Raw genomic sequence first — 22,805 nt, 5'->3', positions numbered from 1 at the left:
TGCAATCTCACTGGAGAAACAGACAAAGATTTGTAAACAATTGCCTCGAAATCCCTTCATCCCGCAGAGCACAACAACAGTCTTAAAAAAAAATTACATATATTTAAAACTAAGAAGTTAAAATACGCAAGAGCTATTTAGGAATTGTAATATCCACCCTCAGATTGGGCTGAAGATGTGAGGTGGCATTCTGGTTCACAGAGGACAATTTCCCTGAGGGCAAAATAGAAGGATCTCTTGAACTTTTTTATATTTCTCTGTTTTTGTAACAAAATAGCATTTTTTTTTAATTACCATCAACCTTCAACATGGAAAGACTCACTGTTTAAATATCCATGTAAGAGATATATCAGTTTGCATATACATATATATATATATACTGAAGGTACATAGAGCGCAAATGAAATTGTTCTGGAAGCATTTCAAACGTGATATATAAATTCATATATACAGAATGGCCCAGCTAGATTGAGAGCACAGCTGTGGCAGATGAACATGTGACATTCCACATCAAAATCTCTTAACAGTCACAAGGTAAGGTGAAAAGATACTTTAAGAAAAAAAGATCTGAGCAATTTCTAGTTGCCTTGTTTGTGTCACTGCAGAAGTGAGGTGGGGCAACAAGGTGGAGGAGATGCTAGAGAATTCAAAGGAATTTAAGAGGCGATATTTGGCTGTCACTTACAAAGAGCTTTTGTATTAAATAAATAGGCAAGAGCCTCCACAACATTACTGGAATATATATATATTAAAAAAAACAGTCCTTGAATTTTCAGTTTGTATTTACAACATAATTTTTAATGACCCTTAGTCATGAGAGAGATTTTAAAAAATTGAACCAAGTTACATCTGCAACCCTCAGGGAAATGCCAGTCCCAACCCACCCACCCCGGTCCCAGAAGAAGTATGCACATAATGGTTATTGAAAAGCTTTATCCCACATCCAGAGCTGCCATAAGAATATTAACAGCTCTGTTTTGCCAGTAACATGATAGTCTTTTATATTCCTTTAAAGCCATTTGCTAGCAGGAATAGCCCTCGTGTACAGTACACCTGGCAGAAATTCCGCTTGGCTAAAATATTCCAGTACATTTTTCAGAGTAAACAACTTCACAGAAGTTAATTAAACATTTAGAAAAAAAAGAGAGAGAACTGTAAAACTCGTAAAAGATAACTTGTAAAAGGAATTGCGGAGGGCAAACTAAGAGAAGTTATTTTGCCAGAGTCCTCTTGCCCTTCTAAGCTTCAGAGTAGCCACATTTGTTAAACAAGGTGGTGGTGGGGAAATGGCTCAAATGCTAACGTTGAGGGTGGTGATGTATTATTTCAGTTGATTGTTTCTACCAACTGGTATTTTTTCTTCCTTCCCAGTCACATCTTCAGAGGACACATTTATTCATTTTTCTGTACAAGCTCAGCTAAAGCTATATTATTAATAAGTTCAAGGCCTTGTCAGAATAATCAGTAAGGAACCCAATTACCAAGGGTTCTCAGCAATACTATAACCAACAACATCAGGCGCATCTAAAGAACCGCTAATCAAGTATAGCAACAGCAATACTGTGTTGTTAAGTCAGTGCAAACACAACATATACAAGGTTTTGCCAGGAATCCTTGAGGCTCTGGATGCCAAGTCACCTGGGGACTGTGCCAAGGGACCTCCCTCCTCAGAACAACATCCACAGAATGAGCACACCATGTTATCAAAACAGAACATAGCAATTCAGCTTACAACTTGGAGCAGTCAAAGACCGAGCACGTAAGCAGAAAGACTCAGGCACTTGGTTTTGCATTCTAAAATTTGTACACAGGCAAGTTGCTTGATATATGGAAATACCAAGTCCTCAAGCAGAAAAGGATGGGTGGGATGGGGGAGGTTGGGGGGAAATGAAGATGCAAAGTGAAGCACTGCTGCATATAATGTAGAAGTGCAAAATGGGGGGGGGACACACAAAAACAAAGAACTGTTTCAACCCTGAATTAAAATTCTTATGGTAAGAAGAACCCCACCCTCTCCCTTTCTCTCACACACTGTTTCATGCAAAGGTTCCACAGCTGGAGAAACAAGCAGCTGCAGCCAGATGCAAAATTCCTCTCCTGCGAAACAAGAATGAGGCAAAATAAGTTAGTTCTACTTCCTCAAGGTGCATCACCTGAGGATCGTGCTGGCTTAAATAAGTGACTCATTAATTTCCCTAGGGAAGCCATTTTAAAACAATAATGGCTCAGTTGGTACCCTGGACTTCTATAAACTCATTAAAAAGCTGCTTTAAGCTTAAGTCAAACAATGTCCAAATTCTACCACTCATGGAAAGTGAACACCTGATCCTAGTAAAATTGGTGATTTCTTTTTCCTTTTCCAGAATCCTATTTTGAAAGGGCCTTGATGTATCAAAGAGTCCACAGGAAACAGATGACCCCAATAGTATTTTCTTTAAAAAAATATACATTATATAATATATATTATATATATAAAAAGCAAGGGTAGATGCTTCCATAGCATGGTCATAAGCTCGAAAGCAGATCACCTCTCAGCTGTTCACCAACTTGCCATTTGCAACCGGCCTTAAAAAGTCATTTTTCCCATCCACCATAATGTGAGCCGTTTTGAGAATGAGGCTGCCCACGCCAGCAGAGGTTGTAACTGGCAGGGAGCCCATGGAGGAGGCCATTGGTTGGCTGAAGCAGGAAGTCACGGGCAGGATTGTTTTTTGCTTCTCCCTGGTTGGGAAGATGGATGAAGAGAAAAGAGACAAAAACCATTACATTGACAAGTGTGGTGGAACAGATCTGCTGACCCAAAAGTGCCACTCCATGTGGTATCTAGAAACTCAGTGACCATCCTGAGTCTCTGCCTGGTGACAAGCATTTCTCCCAGATCACCTGAGCCCTGGTGTGGTTTCTCTTTCACTTCTCCTTTGGTATGCTCCTGCCAATTAGTAATTTACGTGCCAAGAGGGCCAGTACTCCCAGCTTCCTGTTCACATTGCCTTTCTAAAGCTCTACCTACTGCCCGTGTTTCCTGCTATTCAAGGTCTGGTTACCATGAGGACAGCTTATTGTACTTGAGCACACCCAGGGAAATAGCGATTTGGCAACGGATACTTCCCTTCCCCTGGTGCCTGTTTTAATATCTTTAACAATGGAAGTCTAAGTATGGAGAACAACTACCAGCATTTAAATAGTGAACGATTTGGTAAAAATAAAACGTCCACACACATACTCTCTGCAGATCAATCCTCTATGCAAGAAATACCAAGGAAACATGTACACTGTGATCCTCTGCACCTCAGCCCCAGGGGTCGTTTCATAGAAAAAGAGCTAGGGGAACTTATTAGCATAACTCATTAGCATATGCCACACCCCCTGACATCACCGGAAGTGTGTCATAAGGCCACACCCCCTGACATCACTGGACGTGTGTCATAAGGCCACACCCCCCGCCCCCAACGGTTCCGGCCGCCGCCGCCGGCCTTGCAGCTCCACTGCCGAGCCCCATGAGGGGCCCAGCGGTGGACCTGCAAGGCCGGCAGGAGTGCAAGGAAGCCCCGCGAAGGCCCTCCCTGGCCCCAAGCAGGCAGGGGTGGGGAGAGGCAGGGAGGAAGCAACTTACCCTCCCTCTTCTCCTGCCTCCTCCTGGCTGAATGAGGGCCGGAAGCGGGGTGGCCGGAAGCAGGGGGCGGGGCTTTGTCATGTGCCCCGCCCCCCCGTACCTCACCCGGGGGAACTGTGTTCCCCCGCGTTCCCCCCCGAAATGACCTCTGCTCAGCCCTATACATGCTCTAGCTGATCTTGTTCTAAGGCAGGCTCTTTAAAGGTTGCTAAAAGCTTCCCAGTACTTTGGAAGCTTTGTCCAGGCAGCCAGCCCTTTGTCTGCTCTGCATGTGAGAACTCCCTCCTGCAAGTTATCCCCAAATGAAATCAGCAAAGTTGGGCCACTCTCCATCCATGCCAAGGGATTTTATGCTCTTTGTTTGTCCACCCCCTGTACTTCAAATAATCCTTTCCTGAGATCTAGTGGAAGATAACCACATGTTGACCGATTCTGCAAAAGCAGTAGTTGCGCCCTCGGTCTCCCGTTTCCCTCGGTTATACTGCTCAATTTCCCCATATTTGTTGCACAGCCGCATTTTGACCTGCATTTCCCCCCAACTTCCCCTGTGTCTTCTTGATCCCTATTTTTTAGGGAGAAGTCCAGTATGCAGTAAAGAAATTGCTTTGAACACTTCAGGGGCAGTGTTCCCTCTAAGTTGAGTTAGTGTGAGAGCTAGCTCACAGTTTTTTAGCCTCCGGCTCACACATTTTTGTCTTGGCTCAGGAAGGAGGGCTCCAAAGCAAACTAATTTATGCAGCAACCAAATCGCTCACTCACAGCTTCAATGCCAGCAGCTCACAAGGTAGATTTTTTTGCTCACAAGACTCCACAGCTTATAGGGAGCATTGTTCAGGGGAGAGGGCAGAGACTTCTGATCACTGACACTTTTTGAGCTCAGGGTAGAGAGATAGACAGAGCTTTAAAGAGATCAGACACTGTTGGTTTTGTCTAACACTCACAGAATAGTAAGGTCTTCACCTAAGCTGGGCCTCTTCTGCTGCCTGGGCTCCTTCTGGGACTGCTCCAACGGGTGGCCATTCTCCAGAGCTGACCCATTGAATAGATGATCATCTTGATCGCTGATACCAAGCTGTAGGCTCAAAATCTCCTGAAGGATGAAGATGGAACATAAAAGGACAGCCTTAATTTTGTCCTTGTCAGCCTATGCCCTTTACCTTCAGACGCAGGTATCCTTCCTCTTAAAATAAAAAGCTAGCAGTTACTGAAAACTGCTAAGAAGGGTGCCGTGGAGAGGTGGAAGGACTGGGCTTGGTGAGTTAGCCAGACATGCTCTGCAGACCTGAGAGGGATCAGAAGCACACTGAGAGCTGGCATTCACATTGTGGCCAGGAAAGCGAGCTGTGATACGGAAGGTCACGGGTTCAAACTTCACTTCTGCCCTAAAGTCACTAGATGGGAAGTAGGGAGACCACTCTCACTTAGCCTCCACCCCCCAACCCCTAATTTGGGGATAAAATACCAGCCTACCTTACAAGGTTGTTTGTAACAATTATTATGATAATTTACATGAAGCGTTTTGAACACTGAAAGCACCAGAGACTTGCAAAATGTCATTATTATGGAGATAAGTGGCATTCTCTGTGGTTGTTCTAAGAAATACAGGATTTCCTCTGCTTGGACAGCTAAAGCGCCAGTAACTTTTGAAAGTATCAGAAAAAACTTATTCGGCAACTGGGATCAGGCTGTCATCAGGTCATTCTGATTCTCCGTTTTAACACCACAGCCACCTGCTCTGAATTCATGAGACATGACAGAAAGAAAACACTCCATGCAAAGTTCAGCAAAATGAAAAGCTTCCATACTTCCATTTGTTCCACTTGCCCATCAGGCTCATCAGCATCCAGGGCTGAAAGTTCTAATTCTATGTCTCGGTCCGGCTTTGTGTCTGCACTGTCTTCTGAGTAGTCAGTCTGGAGGTGGGGGAAAAAATGCATAAGATTTTTAAACAGGCAGAGATTGCACATGGGTGGCAGTCAGGATAGGAACCCGGCGTGGAGATGGATGAGCCAGCATGATGCCAGTGTTGAACTAGGACTTGGGAGAGCCAGGTTCAAACTGCCTGTTATCCATAACACCTCTGGGATGACCCCGGCCCCTATTTTTTTAGTGGTACCTACCTAGAAGGATAAAATGGAGGGGTGGGGAGAGTCATCCATTCAACCCAGAATTCCTTGGCAAAACGGCAGAAAAAAATGCAACAGATTGATCTACTTGGTATCCAGAAGGTCCCAGGTTCAATCTCCAGTAGGGGTACGCAAAACAAAATAGGTATTTTTCAGTTCAGGTCTTTGGACCTGAAAAAAACCTCAGAATTTCTGAAAAATCCTGGATCCCAATACTGGATTGGCAATTGGATCTGGGATTTTTAAGAAATCCTGAATTTTTTTGGGTCCAATAGAAGAAGAAAAATACTCATTAACAAACAAACAAACAAAAAAGCCAGCCCAATCCCGGTAAGGTATTATTTTTTAGCTTGGTTTATGCCGAATGCACACCTTTAATCTCCAGTTAAAAGGATCAGGCAGTAGATGATATGAAAGAGCTCTGCCCAAGACCCAGGAGAGCAGACAATACTGACTTTGATAGACCAATTGTCAGATTCAGGAGAAGGCAGCCTCACATGTTAAACTGTGGCAAGGCAGCAAGTCCCAAACTATCCCACACTCACAAAAGAAATCAACAGTCCACCAGCTCTCAGCCTCTTTACCTCTCCATTCCTCAGATCAATCTCCTTGCTTAAAAGGTTCAAGGTGAGGTGGCTGCCTTCATCTAAAGAGCTCCATTTCTGCTGTGTGGCCAGAGCATTTGCCTCTCTCTGAAGTAGCAATGAGTTGCTTTTGGCCTGCAGGGAAGAACAAAGAGAGTAGCAAACTGAGCTGGAAAGTCAAACAAGCTGTAGCTCTGAAAAGTGACCTTGGTGTGCATGCAGGGTACAGCAAAAGGCTGTGCATGAGAACCAAAACTTCTGTATCTTCTCCCTGCAACGCTCAACTGCCTAACAAAAATCCAAGATCAAATGACAATGTTGAATATGAAGTTGCAGGAACAGGCTACCTGCTGTAGTTCGATGCTCAGTAGATCTCCAGTGCTGGAATGCTTTCTTGGGGCAGATATATCAGTTACTATGAACCGGTCCCTTGGAAGAGGAAAGGTTAAAGGGTTACAGTTCACATGATACATAAACCAAAGTCCAGCACAGAGACTAACAAGTATGTCCCTGTTCTTCCTCCCCATCCCCCTCCAGATTAAGTAGGCCACTCCTATTGGTTAATCTCAAAGCTGGCAGAGTAGAACATCAATATGAACATTCTCCCTAATCAGAAGAGTGGCACGTATGGTTTATTAAGTGTAGTTGCTAAAAGGATGTGTTCCACATCCAAAAGTCCTCCATTTGAATCCCGCCTTTGCTGACCTTAGGCAACTAGCTCTTTTTCCATCCCTAGACTCCCAAATGCAATACAGGAGATAATAGTTTTAGCCTCCCTTACACGGATGTTATAAGGATGACAAGAAAATGTATATGAAGTGCTCTGAACACCTGAAAGCAGTATACTAACGCTAAGTAAGCATTATTAACGTGAGCCAGTTATAAGCATGCTTGTGCCTGGTTTCTGAACCAAAGGCTGACTTACAACTGCACTGCAATTTTCCTCTGCTCTGCATGGCCCTTGTGATTTTAGCTTTAGCCTGCCATTGCTATGGGAGAACACACTTACTAAAACAACACATTCACATGCAAAAGCTGGCTGAGGAGCTGCGGCGTCTGTGCCAATTGCAGCATCTACATACAGCCTGGTATTCTTCATCTCTGCAGTATGACTGGACATAGAGTCAGGGTGGGATATGTGGCTTGTGGGTCCTGCCCTGAGACAGGCAGCCCTGCCTTTCTAAGGCTTGCCTGGCAGCTGGGATCCTCATTGCTTACCGTTCTATAAAGGGTACTGATGAAGTAGAATCAGAACTGTAGGAGCTCCATCTTGAATCAACAGTGCTGACATAAGGGATATAATCTGTGAGAGATAAAATAACAAATACATTTTCACCTCTGGCCTCTGCTGCTGTTTTTCCAGTCATGGTGGCGATCCCCCTCTATACCCACCCAAGGCTATAAGCAAACATTGCTTGTACCTGACATGCTGATTGGCTTTGTAGTACTTCCTTGGGAAGCAGTGGCCTGAATTGGGTCTGTTGTATGGTAACCTGTGCGGGATGACCGGGAGATCGCACCCCATTTGGAGATGATAGGCCCATCGCTAAATGGAATTATGGGGTCTTCTTCCTTGGCCCTTCGTTGGGTTTCAAAGAGATGTACCCGTCTCTTCATGTCACTGCTGTCCAGATCCTGTGCAGCCCAATCAGAAAAGAAAAAGTTAAAAGAAAAAGTTATGGCCTGCAGACTGAATGCAGCATTCAATGCCAATCCTGATGCCATATTTTGCACCTCTGGGACCGAAGTGTAAATTATCACAAAATTTATCATTTACTATTGTGTATCATTGCATTCAAACCATTTCACCTGCATTATCTCAGTTTGGATTTGTACATTACAAAGCCCTCGTGGCCACTGTGAGGACTTTCAGTCAGATGGTCCTGGGAGCTCCCCTTCTGGGAACTCAGTTCTGCTGCACACACAGGCCCAGTTCAGATGACTGTGGCACATGGGGAGGGAGTGCAGAAGTTGTCCTAATCTGAAAATGGCCCTGGGGTAAGTTTTTCCCAGTGAAGCAAACAGAGATTCCCCAAGGTGTTTTAGGTCTGGAAAATGGCAAGGGAGGAAAGCTTAAGCACCACACCAGTTCCCTAAATGGACAACTCCCAGAACATGGCTGCTACCAGACAGCAAGAGCTGACAAAAAGAAAACGGCACTGATGCAGGTGGGACTTTAGAAAATGTGCACTTTCCAATCCAGACTGCATGCTAATACACTTGGACTGGGTTCTTTCAGAAAACAGCAGGATGAAGAAAGCCTGGATGATTACAGGATTCTGTCATGTGAATGCTATCAAAAACCACACCACAGATTTGAAGCAAAAGGAGAGAAGAACATCTGTGTGGGAAAAGCCCATGTGTTCATTGGCCACATGGACTTCATAACTGGCGGATCAGTTCTTAATAATCCTTACAATAAGGTAAAGGTAAAGTGGGCTATTGAGTCGCAACAACCGACTCATGGTGACTCCAAGAAGTTCCACCTCGTGCGGTTTCCAAGGCAAGAGATGAGAAGAGGTGATTTTCCATTTGCCTTCCTCCACGTAGCACCCCCAGTCTTCCTTGGTGGTCTCTCATTGAAGCACTGATCCTGCTTAGTTTCTAAGCTCTGATGAGACTGGGCTAATCTAGGCTGTTTAGGCTGCTAGTGTAATTCAGACTGCAGATGGGAGAAGGCAGGGACCACTGTCAATCATATAATGAACCTATGAAGCTTCCTTATGCTGGTTCATCTAGATTATTCTCGTCAACTTTGACTGGCAGCAAGTCTCAAGGGTCTCAGGCAGAGAATCATCTTTTCTATCCTTTTCAGATCCTTTATCTGGAGATGCTAAGGACTGCACAGGAATCACCAGGCACAAATGTAGGTTAACATAGGAAGCTGCCTCTCTGACTGGTAGCAGGCCCTGATTGTATCAGGAAGAAAAAAATAAAGATCTTTCCAGGAACCACTACACAAGATGCCAAAGACTGAGCAAGGACCCTTCTACATGCAAAGCACATGCTCTACTTATACAGCCATGGGCTCTTCTAGGTTGAAATAAAGTGATTCCAAGAAAGCTCTCCATATCGTATCAGCGGCTGGCTATCAAACACAACAGGATTGAGAACAAAGTTGTTGTACCATGAGCACCGCATTGGAGTTGGCAATGACATCCTTAGGCTCCGATTCGATGGCACTTATGCAAGAGCTGATTGTGCCACAGGACCAGGGCGAGTAGTGGGAGAGGCGGTCATCCTCGTACTTGGTGTTGCTTAAGTCACTCGAGTTTTCACAGAACTGCAGGAAACAGAAGACAAAGAAAAGATCCATTCCTTATTATAATGTGAGATACTACCCAGTCTCACCACTGGCTTGTGAGCTATGTCTCTTTTGGATTATTTATATATTATGTGGCATTTTACAGCAAGTGAGACACCTGTTCCAAGGAGTTCACAAAGAAAGGGGAGACACAAGAGTAATAAGGGATGAAAGTGACAAAATGCAGTTGCACTAACAATGTGTTTCAGTGTGTGTGTGTGTGTGTGGGAATGTAATACTCCACACAGGTGAGGTTAGAGGATACAACAAGGGTGCCACCTCCCACCCTGATGCTTCAGTGCCTTACTTCCGTGCTATAGTCTACGCTGAATAGAGGAGAAGGTGGTGTTGGAGACTGCGTAGCCGTGGGAAGGGCAGAGGACACCAGGGGAGTCTTCTGTGCATGGTACTGGGCCCACTGCTCTGGCTTCCTCCTTAGTGGGTCATCATAAGTGGGCTTCAAGTGGCCACAAGGTTCCTAAAAAGAAGGTGCCAATCAGAGAAAAAAACAAGGAGTGGCTCACATCAGATGCAAGCATTGAGCTTCATTCAGCAGGTGAATGAAGAAAACAGAAGGATCACTTCCCTCCACCTGCAAAGCCCTAACTTTTCGTCATATCAGTCTTCACATCATAGCAAACCTAAGTACAGATACACCCTCCCTAATGATGGATAAGGAGCTGTGCTTTTTTCAAGTGCTTCCCCAAAAAGAGTGGCCAGTCAGCTCCTTGAAGAAATGCATGCCCATCAAGAGCTTAAGCTGTTTACACACAAGAGCCGTCAGTGCCCAATTTCTAAACAGAAAGAGGTGCTGGTGGTTAGGTCTGCCTGGAACACATGGCCATGACTTGAAAGTCCTTTGCCTGGAGGTGTGTCAGGACTCAAAACCACAGGGGGTCCAAGCTGGGAAAGAACAGCAGATAGTGACAGTCAATAGGTCTTCTACAGCAGAATCTTTAACCCAGAGGAATCTGTGAGCCTGTGAGACAAAGGAGGGAACCGCAGAGGCCAGTCTCACCACCAAGGAAACTTCCAGCTCCATGACCCCTGTGAAAGATTCGGGATCAACTTTGCTTTCTACTTCAAGCAAATTGAAAATTCTGGTGTTGAACACATGAAGGTGCTTTATATTAAATCATTCCACCTAGTTCTAACTGGCAGTGGCTCTCCAGTGTTTCAGGCAGAGAAAGTTATTGTCCAACAGCTGCTCTTCTAGATTCCAGGGACTGACCCTAGGATCTTCTGCATGCAAAACAGGCAGTCTGCCACTGAGCCACAGTCCACCCTCTTGCTGTTCCCTATGAGTTGGCAATATAATTGACTTGCCTTTCCTTCCCCTCTGCCCTTGAGGATATACACCCAATAATAGGTGAGAATTTGTCATAAGGCTCAGCATGGAAGCACCAAAGTCTCAAAGAAAAGCATAGCACCTACCCTTGACAAAGGCACTGTCCTTTGCTCAGCTGACAGCTGGCAGGCCATGGAATAGTAGCTGTCCAAAGAGTTGTATCTTTCTCGCAAAAAGGTCTGATAGACTGAGGGGTGCACAACATCCATGGGAGGTAAGGAATTACTTCTGATGATGTCATCCCGTGGGTACATCTGTGGCCGCCAGATCCGCCGGCTGTCATAGACGGGGGCATACATTCCAGATGGAACAGGAGGGACTGGCCCATATGGCTGTGGTGGAGGAGGCTGGTAAGGAGAACTCAACCTGTCTCGAGGGGGGAAAGTGCTGTAATGGTCACTGTAGGGCATGGAAGCAGGTGGAAGTGGGGGCTCTGGAACATTGCTGGACCGAACAAAGCGAGGGAGGCAGGGACCTACACCAGCCTGGACCGTTGGCGGTGGTGGGTAGTAACCTAAGAAAACAGGAAATATTTACTGTTCTCTCAAAATCATCCAGGATTTCACACATGTCTGTCTATATATGTAGCAGTATGAGGTGACAGAATGGACTATACCTCTTCAGGATGCAGTTGTGTGCATGGAGGTGGTGATGGTGGGGAATCACACTTCAATTGTGAAAAATTCTCCCTGCAAGTAAAGAACTAGCACAGTAGGTATTAAGACTGATCTTGCTCCCTTGTTGTGCTTATTTTCTACTTGCAGGGTTGTTGTTTTTTACAGTAAATCATTCAAAAATTACATACAACCCCCCACCAGCAGTCTGAAATAGTACTGTCCAATTCGCCTGCTTGTTCTGTTATGTGCACTGACTGGGCACAAGATAGCTCCTTTTGCTGCCCCTAGTTTCAACACAGTTTACTTGGCAGCCTTCATAAAATCCAGGCAGTTGCTTAGAACACAGGACTAATGAGAATCTTTCCCCTCTTGACATACATCTAAATGAGCAACCAGCATTTTCTTTTAATTATTTTTTCAAAACATAACCTAAAGTAAGTGATATACTCTTAATGTACAACTCCTGCCTATTATCAAGAAATAACCAGCTGTCACACCGCCCACAGTACATACACATTTCCTACACAGATTGAACTATGCAGGAGAGACAGAACGAAATATGCATGCAGATGAGTACAACTGTACAAAACAGTTCTTTTTGAGCTGAAAGAAGCTATCATTAGACCTCTTTTTTAAAAAATCCTTTGGATAAGGGAGATACGGGCATTTATCAACCTGTGACGAAATTTCCCCTTTTGTGGGGTTATATCACTGTCCAAGCCTCTAGAAGCAGCTGTGAATATCCTGGACCAGTGTCTTGAGGATGTGGTGAAGTGGCTGACAAATGAATAAACCGCTGAGCAGAAACTATGTAGCAGCCTCTAAAATAATTCTCATAAGTGGTAAACAAATGGATGCTTAATCCAGACAAGATGTAGGTGATACTGGTTGGGAAGGCAGAGTGTGTTTTTGGCTAATATTGACCTAGATAGGGATACGTTTTCTTCAGTAGAACAAGTTAAGAGCTTGGGGGTGCTCTTGGACCCAGCCTTGTCAATGGATAAACAGGTCAGTGCTGTTACTAAGAGTATCTTCTTTTAGTCACACCTTTGTTGCTTGGATGCTTCAACTGGGACAAAATGCAGTAGCTGTCAGGGGTCAGCCACTTTGTACTAGAGATATGAAGGCCCAACCCCCCCCCCCCCGAAAAATTAGGAAAAAACCCATTTTTCCCCTAAAGCCTTTTGTGTTTCCCCCCCAAAAAACTGGGAAAATGGAGAAAAGGAAAAAAAATGTTTAGGGAACATTTTATTTTAACATGATTAATAAAATATTTTAAGACAAGATGTTCAAATATTTTCCAAATAATTTCTAAAAAATATGTATGGTATCAGATTGATCTAATTTCTGTGCACTGAGGACAAGCAAGTCCTAGGTTAGAACCTCTCCAATGCAAGAACAAGATGCATTTCTTCCTTTAGGAGGTGCTATTGTCACAAGAAAAGAAAAAGGTTTCAGTTTTGTTTTTGCATGTGGGTGGGTATTCTGTTTGTAATAATTGTTTGGATATACTATATTTTTAATATGCTCGTTGTGATAATTTCATGCCAAGTAAAAATGTCCATAGTCATATTTTATGTTCCTAAAGTAACAGAATGACTTTCAATCTGGAAAAGAAAAAAAATGCTAATGTAGCATTTTTTCCAATATTTATGAAAATTTCCGTTCCCCCCCAAAAAAAAACCGGGGGAAAACTGGGGTTTTTTCCAAGCTTCAAAATTTCTGGAAATTTGACATTTCTACTTGGTACATATCACTCCAGTGCTGTATCAACAGCACTGGTCTGCCATTTGCTTCTGGGCCCAATTCAAAGTGCAGGACATTACCTTTAAAGCTCTTCACCACCTAGGGCCTTCATACTCATCTCTTGGTACACTCCCATGTGCCAGTTACATTCCTCCTTATGGTGTGCCAGGTACAGCTTCCTCCTTGTAGTACCTGCTCTTAGGACTGTTTGTACAGCAACAGCTAGGACATGGGATTTATGTGGGATAGGTCCACTCCTCTGGAAGGAATACCGAAGTGGGTACTAAAGAGGATGCCCTCACTGACTATAATTTAGGAAGGCACACAAGACAGTTTCAGAGGATATTTGGAGAACAATAAACTGTTTCAGCAGATTTAATTCTGTGTTTTAAAATCTCTGCGCCTTCTTAAATCATGGTATGTTTTATCTGTGTACAGACGTGTACATTTTATGTCCTTGCAACTTGTTGTTGCATCGTTAGCTATTTTGAGTCTAAGGAAATAAGGAAGAATATAAATATTTTAAATAAAGAAATAAAAATGTTACCTAAGTTGTTAATTAAGAGATTTTAAAACTGTTTTCTAGTCCAAGGACCACTTATGTTAATTATTTTAGAGGCTGCTAAATGGTTTCTGCTGCTTTTATGGTTTGCTATTTTTAATACTTTGTCTTGTTTTCTATGATTTGATTATGTTTTATGCTGTGAGTCACCTCAAGCAGGGTCTCTGGAAAGACAGCACATAAACTTAGACAAACAAGCGTTCCCTGTTCAAATTCAAATTCAACAAACAGGTCAGTAGTAGTAAAAGCAGACTAAAACACTAAAAGCAGCAGAATTAAAAGTATACAGCAGCAATCCCAGTCACCCAGCACTCACCAGAATACTAATTACTGCTTAAATCATACATGTGCTCATTTCTAGGCATCCCCTGCCTCCCTCTGCATCTGCTTCTCACCTGCTTGTGGGTACTGTGGGGTTTCGTAGGACAGGTGGGCCCGGGGATCTTGAAAATACTGCAGGTTGTCAGAGTGTGGAGGGTAGACAGGCACTCTTGGTGCGAAGGGGCTGGACTTGGGAGGCATGGAGCCCATCTCTGTGCCAACAGGAAGTGGAGGAGGAGGCGGAGGAGGGCCTGCTGAGGCAGCTGCTGCCTGACTGACAGGAGTCTTTGGAGGCGAACCAATTTTACTAAAAAGAAAAAAGAAAATCAGACATCAAGTTAGAATTGTCACACAATTAGAGAAATCTTAATTAACTATATGAACTGTATCAATTCATTAATTCTGTACATGAATCAAGACAACAATTCTAAAGGAAAAGAACAACTTTGATTTAGATCCTGCACGCAAGCATCAAAGGAAGCACCATTTCAGAAAAGGCAACCCCCTTGTGCATGGTGGGGGGCGGGGAATTGCTCTTCTAAAATGGGCTTTGCATCCTGGTGGGACGCAACTTGTCTGACTTCTGGAGTCAACTGGAACCATTTGCTCTATAAGCACCTGTGCACTTGTCTTTCTGACACTAACACGTACTTTTCAGGCAGGGGATCTGTTGGAGATCCAGAGACATTCTGACAGTTGGTTCCAGCCTTCCCTGCTTTCTTCACGTTCTCCAAAGCCCTTAGGGAAGAGGTGTCGGAACAACGTGGAATCAGCTGTGGCAGGCCACTCTCCAGGCTCGTGATCCCATTGGTGCTAGGGGCGATCTTCCCTGTTGATTCTGCGCTTCCTATGATGGAAATAACACTTCCTGCTGTGGTGGCGACAGTGCTGGTTACGTTGGCTTTGCTTAACAGTGGGAAGGTCCTCACTGTGGCACTCATCTTCTTGTTCCTCAGTCGATACCTGCAGTTTCAGAAAAGAAAAAGATCTCCCTGGGCTGCTGAATCGGGGGAAATCATTTGCAAGCAAGAGGAAGAGACCTGGCTCCCTCCAGCTTCTAAGAAGCAGTCAAACTGCATGAAGATTTGGATGCTAGGAGAGAAGGTGGCAATTTCCTTCCTTTGAAAAAGGCTGCAAAGCTCCTGCTCCAGTCTGCCTTAGAGTTCTTGGATTTTGGGGGAGCAACTATTTGAAGGCTGGAAATAGACCACTTTTTAAAAAGACAGCTGAAAGTGACATGAGAGTGCCTTCACTTCCCACCTGAGTAGCATCCACATTTTTTCCTCCATTACCACCTTGGGTCAAATGGGTTTTGGAAACAATAAACAGCTTGCCAAACCTGTTGATCAGAGGAAGAAGTGGGGCAAGCGTATGTCTCACAAGCACCGGTCCCTCTTTCAAACAGCCTTCAGCTCTCATTGAAAAAGCTGCCACCCTAAAGAAAAGTTTGCCGTCACCACAACCTAGGCAGTGTCTCCTTCCCCCAGCTGCCATATAACATGCAAGCAGCTCAATGCAAAATTTATAGGTAGAATTAAGAACACATCTGTTGTCAAGGAGGGTCTCTGGTTTGTCAAGGGAACCCTGTGAGGGTCAGGAATCTGTGGAAGTGAAAAAGAAGAGCAGCTTTCCTCCCGCTACTTACTTCTCCAGCTCTTCCTGAGAGTGAGCAAATGTGCAGTTTGTCCCACGTGGACAGCCGCCTTGTTGTCGCAGATCCCGGCACATGCTGGTTTTGTATTTGCTATTTGGTTGTGGCTTTCAAGACAGGGAGGAAGAGAAAAAGATATCGCTTACATGCAGCCTAGAAGACATCTACCTGTGTTGCTACTGATTCCGCTGACTTAAACAAGTACTTTTTTTTGCTGTACCTGTAGATGCAGCGGCAGTAACCAAAAATGAGGTAAAGAGGATGAAATGAAAAGGGGGAAATCACCTAGAAGGAGCTGTTGCCTACCTCTGACTCCCAAATATGCTGGGGGTTGGCATCTGTGGGTTAATAGCACAAGGGGCAACCAGAGGAGGTACAGAACATCAGAACTGCCCCATTGGATGAGACTGAGGTTCATCTGGCCCATCATTAAGTTTTCTAATGGCAGCCAGTCAGATTATGCTGGACACCCACTTGTGGCATGAAGGAGATCACCATCCTCGTTTATCCACAGCCATTTGCCCTGGGAGGTTTTCATTTAGTTATTCTGGCTAATAAGCGATTACAGACCTATCCTCCTTCATGATGCATCTAATTCTTTAAAAAACAAGCTTATTCTCCAAACTATTTTATTTATTTATTTGTTGTATTTCTCTCCCACCCTCCCCGCGAACGGGCTCAGGGCAGCTCACATATTCCTCGGCACCATGTGCCAGATCCACATAAAACAACTATAAACAAGTTAAATCAATCTTAAAATAGACAATTCACAATAAACAATTCATAATAAAGTGCTCGCAGTATTGTTCATTCATACAGTATATCAAAAGTGGCCTGCGAAAGATGTAATACTAAATCCCGATTCAGTATTCCGACTATCACAGATTCTGGACTTAGACACCAGGGAAGAGGAGGGATTTCCCCCCAAACCTCAAGGATATAGGGGAGAGATAGCTGCAGCAAGCATGCACTGACAAAACAGACACTAGTCTTCTTTTTCATTTGTACATTATTCTTAAGATAATGGGAATATTGGTTGTCGTTGTTTTAATACTATCCCTTAAATTTTGCCTTTGTTCTGGTTATCTGTGTAATGCCAATAAAGGTTTCTGTTCTGTTCTGTACATTATTCAGTGGAATCCACTGTTTCCTTCCCACCCAGCTTCTCTGAGGAAGTGATAGTATGCCATATGCACATGCCATCCCCTTTAAGGATCTAGTGTTTCCCACATCATCTACTAACAATATAGCACAAGGATGACTTTGATGAAAACTCCACAGACTGTTTGGCACAAACTGTGCTGAACATTGACATAATTACCTGTGGTGTTTCATGGCCTTTCCGACTGTAATTCTGAATGAAGTCCACTAGGCCGCGGACTACTGTCTTCACAGCCACCATGGCATTTTCCAGCTGTTCCCATGTTGGAGATGCTGCATCTGGAAGAGCAGGAAAAGGGAGGAAGAAAAGTGAATCAATAATCCATGGATTTCAATATTCAAAACAAATGTTGCATTCAATTGTGCAGGATTTTTTGGGATGATGTGCAGTGTAGGCATAATGAAAATATTCAGAAGGTCTGTGGTTATGATTTATCTTTTGTTGGGATTATATGTGTGTGTTTGCTGCAGAGTGATTTATTGGTTGAGGTTTCGAATTCACCTTGCTATCCTGATAGATTTTTTAAAAATAATTCTACTGAATGTTTCTATTCTGCTGGGAGATGTTTTGAACAATTCATTTGAAGAGCGGAATAGAAATATTGCTAATATATACAATAATTAACAAATGCAGAGGCAGCACAGCACTTCCTGGTGGTTCTGAAAAAGGCTATTAACAAGCATTCCTCATATAACTGTTAGGGCATATTTATTTATTTAGGATATCTCTATGCTACCTCTTCAGAGATGCTTGAGGTTGCTTACTATTAAAACAAGCCACTGGATATAAGCAGCATAAAAACTATCCATAAAACAGAAGCAAACCATCAAAAAGCTAATAAGATAAAAACCCTAATTAAAAGCTCAGGTAAAAGGATGTGCTTTGGCCTGGCATTTAAAAAAAATAAAGCAGATGCCAGGTGAGCCTCAAGAGGGAGTGCAGTCCAAAGGCAAGGCACCACCACGGAAAATGCTCTGTTCCACCTCTGAAGGTGGGACACAGACAGTGGGGCTTGAAACAGATCTTAACTCACAGCTAGATAGTATGTAAGGAGACAATCCTTCAGACACCCTGCCCCAAGCTGTTTAGGGCCTGACAGGTAAGAACTAGCACTTTGAATTGTGCCTGGAAACAGATGGGTAACCAGTGCAGATCTTTCAGCACAGGGGTAATATGATGTCTGTAACCAACCCAATAGCAGCCTGGCTGCCACATTTTAGACCATCTGAGGTTTCCAAATCATTTTCAAAGGCATGACCACATAGAGCACATTACAGTAATCTAACTTGAATGTGATCAAAGCATGGATTTAAAACTTTTTAAAAGGCAACACATTAACTTGTAAGCATAAAAGCTGCTTTTAAACATTTTTTTAAAATAGAGAGCCTGCTTGAAGCATGTGGGGAGAGGCAAAATAAAATCAGAATCTGAATAGCAGACTTTGTTGACTGCATGGTATAGGTGAGTGGAAGTTAGGCTCAGCCCATGTGAGGAAAGAAAATACAGCAGTTATCTTGACTTGTGCGCCACTCTTATGATGCATCACACATTACAAAATTTCTTCCTGGGAGGCACTCATGGATGGGAAATAACATGTACATCATTCCATGCAACAATGGTATATTTTGGCACAAGTGGAGCAAAGCCTGGGAGAGATGAATTTCACAGGACGGAAACCAAGAACACCCTTTTCCTTTCATAAGATACATGAAACATGAGTGTGTATGTATACGTAATTCACATACCTGGATTAGGATCTATGTTGGCCAATAGCTCCAAATGGGGTCGAAGCCGGTTTAAATTTGCAGGGTCACCAGTACGTTGCAGAACGATTGTCAGCTCTTGAACGCTTTTTGCAAAGGATTCTGGGGACTGAAGCTAAGGCAAGACATGAGTTAGTGATTTGCATGAAGAAAAGTCTACAGCTGCTCATGAAAGACCAAATTCTCTAAAATCTGTATTTTAAGATGAGGGTGTTATTTGCTTGACATGAAGCTTATGTGCATGAAAAAAGATGGTTTTAGAAAGAAATGTATTATAAAGGAGTGCAGGAGGTGTCTTCAGGTTGCATAAACGGAGGATCAGCGATGAGAGGCTGGGCCTCTCAGCTCATAATCTGCCCTATGCAGCTTCATCACCAGACATGTCATGCTGGGGCAAGAAAATACAGCCATTTAAAAGCCAAGGCTCACCTTGTCAATGATGGACTGCATGTGGGATTTGTGGGCCAAGTCACCATAAAGGAGGGACGACCACTGTTCTGGTGATATTCGAAGTCCCGCTTCCATGGCGATGTGGACAATCTGAGCATCATGTTCCCGCCGCAACGCTTCGTAACTGCGAAATTCCTCCTTCAGCTGCATCAGGGAAGAGTCTTCATCCCTTTTGGTGACCTACACAAACAAGCCAGAAATGCCTAAAATCTGTCCCTAACTATAGCTTAAGCACACCAAATATCGCATCCACACTTGACATTTTAAATTGTCTTTATGGTTCAAAAAGAGTCCCCGTTTGATCTTTGCTACTCAGATAAATTTTTAACATGTTCTTGCCAACTAAGCAAGGGGAGCTTAAAAGAATTTGATCCCTTGCCCCCTACCATTCTTCTTTGGGGAAAACAACAATGAAAAGCAGAAGCAAAATGTGCAGACTTGCAAAACAAGTTCCACAGGTGCTTGCTATAATTATTAAATGACCCTAATTTCATAGCCAATGTTTCTGTAAAAACGCAACACTGCTAACTGTGAGCTGCCAACAGAGAAGAAAAACTTGCTTTTCAAAAGCAAATCAAACAAACAAAAAAATCAACTGATTCAACCTTTTACCTTGAAGCACGAAGCTCGATACAGCAGCTGCACAACGTGGCCAATGCTAGTTTTCGATGCCTGGGGGAATCGCGGCTCCAGCCTCTGGACAACAAAAAGCACCAGCACTTTCCGGGAGAGGGCAGAGCCATCTTCTAAGGCCAGCAGCACCAGTTTCAAGGCTTCCTCCTGCATAGCTACAAGCCCACCAGCTGAAGTTATAGTCTCAAAAGGGCAAGAACAACAAGCCCCAAGCTACGAGGACACAGGGGCTCTTGTGCTGAATCAGATTCTAACTATGCCTTTGAAAACAGTGAGGGATAGAAACCTAACCAGTGCTTTAAAAAATGACCAGAGGCCACCCACCACAATACGCAAGGAAAAAAAGGAGCCAGACTTCTCAAATAGTGATGCAATCACAGACTCATCCATATTTTAGATCACAGGAAAGACACCCAGACCACAGAGATGTTGAAAATTAGTCTCCCCCATAAGGTGCAGCGTGAGGCTCTCTTGGGCCTTTGTGCATTAGCTGTCCACACCATCCCCCCATTGCAACACCCTTCCCTGCTTCCCCAAAGACACTGCAGCTCGGCTGGAGGGAGCAAAGTGTCACTTTCTCATGCTCCTTATAGTGCCATTGGTGTTGACACATCTCAAAGGAGCATGAAGAAGTCATTCCACTCCCTCCAGGTAATGGGAGAAATGTTGCAGGGGCTTCTGGCCCCTAGACAATGAGACCATCTCCCACTTTGCCTTTTCTGACAGGCTGAAGCTCTCCTGTGAAATTTTACTCATCTTATCAAAAAGCTTTTGGCTTCTCTTGAAATTTCTTAGCTCTTTTATTTTATTAAGTAGGAGCTCCAGGGATCAGGGAAAATGCATTTTGTATTTGCGCATTTACTACAAAATCAATCACAAAATGTCTGCTCATGCCCACGAGGCTCAACTTGGCCCTTTAGTCACCATACCCCTCACCCCCTTCTTTCTATTACTATATTTGGGTGTTTTGGGGCGATAGGAAATAGAGACAAGGAAGCACAGCGAGGGGGTGGCCACTTTCTCTCTCTGCTTCTCATCTGCCTAAAAAGAAAGATGGAGAGAAGCAAGGCAGAGAGAGCAATGGCTGGAGGCATTTTGGTGCTCAAGCTTTTTGTCACGGAGTTATGCCCATTAATAAGAAATGTTAAATCTTGTAGAACGCAAAGGGCTAGTCCCTGTTTAAAAACTACATCACAACATAAGAAATATTGTCTTTGTACTTGAACAATAGAAATAATCACACATCGTATGGTGTTGAAAATTACTTCTGATGGTCTACTTTCAAAACGAAGTTGAAGCTGGACTCTTTGTAAAATCTTTGGATAATTTTTGGACTACTTGTTAATATATTTGGATTTCTGTAATTCTTGCTATTGTATAATATACACTTTATTTGCGTTAGTAATTAATTATAATCACTTTTTGCTCTTGATAGCGACTTCCCCAGTCTGTCTTTGTTGTTCCACAAATATCCTGCCAGCCAGCAGTTTTATACAGGCAACACAAATGCACCTTTGTATGTTTTCGACTTCATTTATAGGCTCTCCAGCCTTCTGCTCTTACTCAAGAGCATCTAAACACAACAGCAAGAACAAAGAACCATCTCACTTTCCTTTATACAAGGGCTTACCTGGCCCTAGAAACTGGCACCCTCGTGCTCTGACAGCAGCCCAGAGATTGGCAGACAGCTGCTGAGGGTTCTGATGCTGTAAGATCAGCTCCGTCACGGTTCTCTCACCAAGGGAGCGGGCTGCCCGCATGGCTCTCACCCGACCCTCCTCTTCTATCAGCTGGCAGTTCACCAATGTCACCAGCTTCCTTTGCATTGGACGGCTCAGCGCACTCTGGTTCAAACTGGCAACACCTTCGAAGTGGGGAGGGGGACAGACACAGGTTAGCCACAAGGCATTTGAATGTGCACTCAACACTAGGACTTTGCTTTTTCCCTACTTGGGGGATATGAAATGCATTCATACCAGGAAGAGGCAGCTGGCAAATCATTTCTTATAAGATGAGGGCCTGAAAAGAATTGGGGCGGGGACAGACAACTGAGAAATTCCCCACACAACTTTCCACTTGCTTATCCCCAGATTTGAGCAGCCTAATGATATATCTCTTATGCATTAAGCAATATTTTTAATATAATATTTATTACTGCATACATTGTGTTATGCTACTGTATAATGTAAAGAAGAAAAAAGTAGAGAAGAAATGTGTGTACAACAATTCATATATCCTTTTATTTTTATGAATTGTTGCAAACAGTTCTCTTTTGTCTCTGAGGTGTCCTGCTTCACGGTCCTACTCCTGGCACTCACCCAGGAAGCTGGCTGTTACAGGAACAAGCTTACAGCCTGAAGTAGTTACAAAAGGGGAGGAATAGGCAATTTGTAAGATTCCCCCCCCCCCAGGTACGCACACACTCACAAATCTCCCCCTCCAGGATTCGATAAGGTCTTGGGCCAATTTCCTCATCTCCCTCTGGCTTCCTCCTTCAATTGACTCAACTGCTCTCAACAGTGCTTGCTCCCTGGAGCATACTCACTGAGTTCCCCCCCATTTTACTTTTGTTAATTTACAAGAATATTTATACTTTTTTTCTTCATAGTTTGTGAGTCTTCCAGATTGTTATAACCTCCATATCAGTTGCAGGTGGTCTGGTTTGTCATTGCTGTTATTTTTTGCGACTGGCACGAGCCACCCACTTGGCCATAAGATACAGTACCAGCAATGATTTAAATTCTGAAGCCTTGATTTGAACAGGGCAAACCCAACACTTGGTTTGCCTCCTTTCACTTGCCCATGCTGAGACTCTCATCAGTACGTACTCACCCTTGCCTCCACTCAGTGGCTTTAAATAAAGTGCCAGGTCTTCCACACATTTCTTTGCTATCTCGTAGTGCTTGTTCTCTCCAAGATTACTAA

The 22,805-nt window shown here is 43.7% G+C and overlaps 1 protein-coding gene across 1 annotated transcript in view; it reads right to left on the bottom strand.

Annotated features, from left to right (window-relative positions):
• Positions 1-2,469: 2,469 nt before the first annotated feature.
• The window catches only part of RC3H2 (ring finger and CCCH-type domains 2), a 23,571-nt gene continuing 3,235 nt past the window's right edge, over positions 2,470-22,805 (bottom strand). Inside the window, exons 4-22 of the mRNA XM_015418416.1 lie at positions 22,713-22,805; positions 21,511-21,744; positions 19,860-20,035; positions 19,227-19,427; positions 18,780-18,912; positions 17,194-17,312; positions 15,867-15,979; positions 14,873-15,184; positions 14,296-14,528; positions 11,062-11,489; positions 9,935-10,105; positions 9,451-9,606; positions 7,745-7,958; positions 7,542-7,626; positions 6,671-6,752; positions 6,324-6,458; positions 5,419-5,526; positions 4,555-4,703; positions 2,470-2,721 (exon numbers count right to left, since the gene is read on the bottom strand). Of these exons, the coding sequence (XP_015273902.1) occupies positions 2,532-2,721; positions 4,555-4,703; positions 5,419-5,526; positions 6,324-6,458; positions 6,671-6,752; positions 7,542-7,626; positions 7,745-7,958; positions 9,451-9,606; positions 9,935-10,105; positions 11,062-11,489; positions 14,296-14,528; positions 14,873-15,184; positions 15,867-15,979; positions 17,194-17,312; positions 18,780-18,912; positions 19,227-19,427; positions 19,860-20,035; positions 21,511-21,744; positions 22,713-22,805 (3,332 nt within the window). The 3' untranslated portion in view covers positions 2,470-2,531. The remainder of the gene's footprint in view (positions 2,722-4,554; positions 4,704-5,418; positions 5,527-6,323; positions 6,459-6,670; positions 6,753-7,541; positions 7,627-7,744; positions 7,959-9,450; positions 9,607-9,934; positions 10,106-11,061; positions 11,490-14,295; positions 14,529-14,872; positions 15,185-15,866; positions 15,980-17,193; positions 17,313-18,779; positions 18,913-19,226; positions 19,428-19,859; positions 20,036-21,510; positions 21,745-22,712) is intronic.

This window comes from Gekko japonicus, unplaced genomic scaffold, assembly GCF_001447785.1.
Source record: "Gekko japonicus isolate JY-2015 unplaced genomic scaffold, Gekko_japonicus_V1.1 scaffold127, whole genome shotgun sequence".
Classification (NCBI taxonomy): domain Eukaryota; kingdom Metazoa; phylum Chordata; class Lepidosauria; order Squamata; family Gekkonidae; genus Gekko; species Gekko japonicus.
Note: the sequence above shows the minus strand (reverse complement) of the source record. Positions and strands in the feature narration are given on the sequence as shown.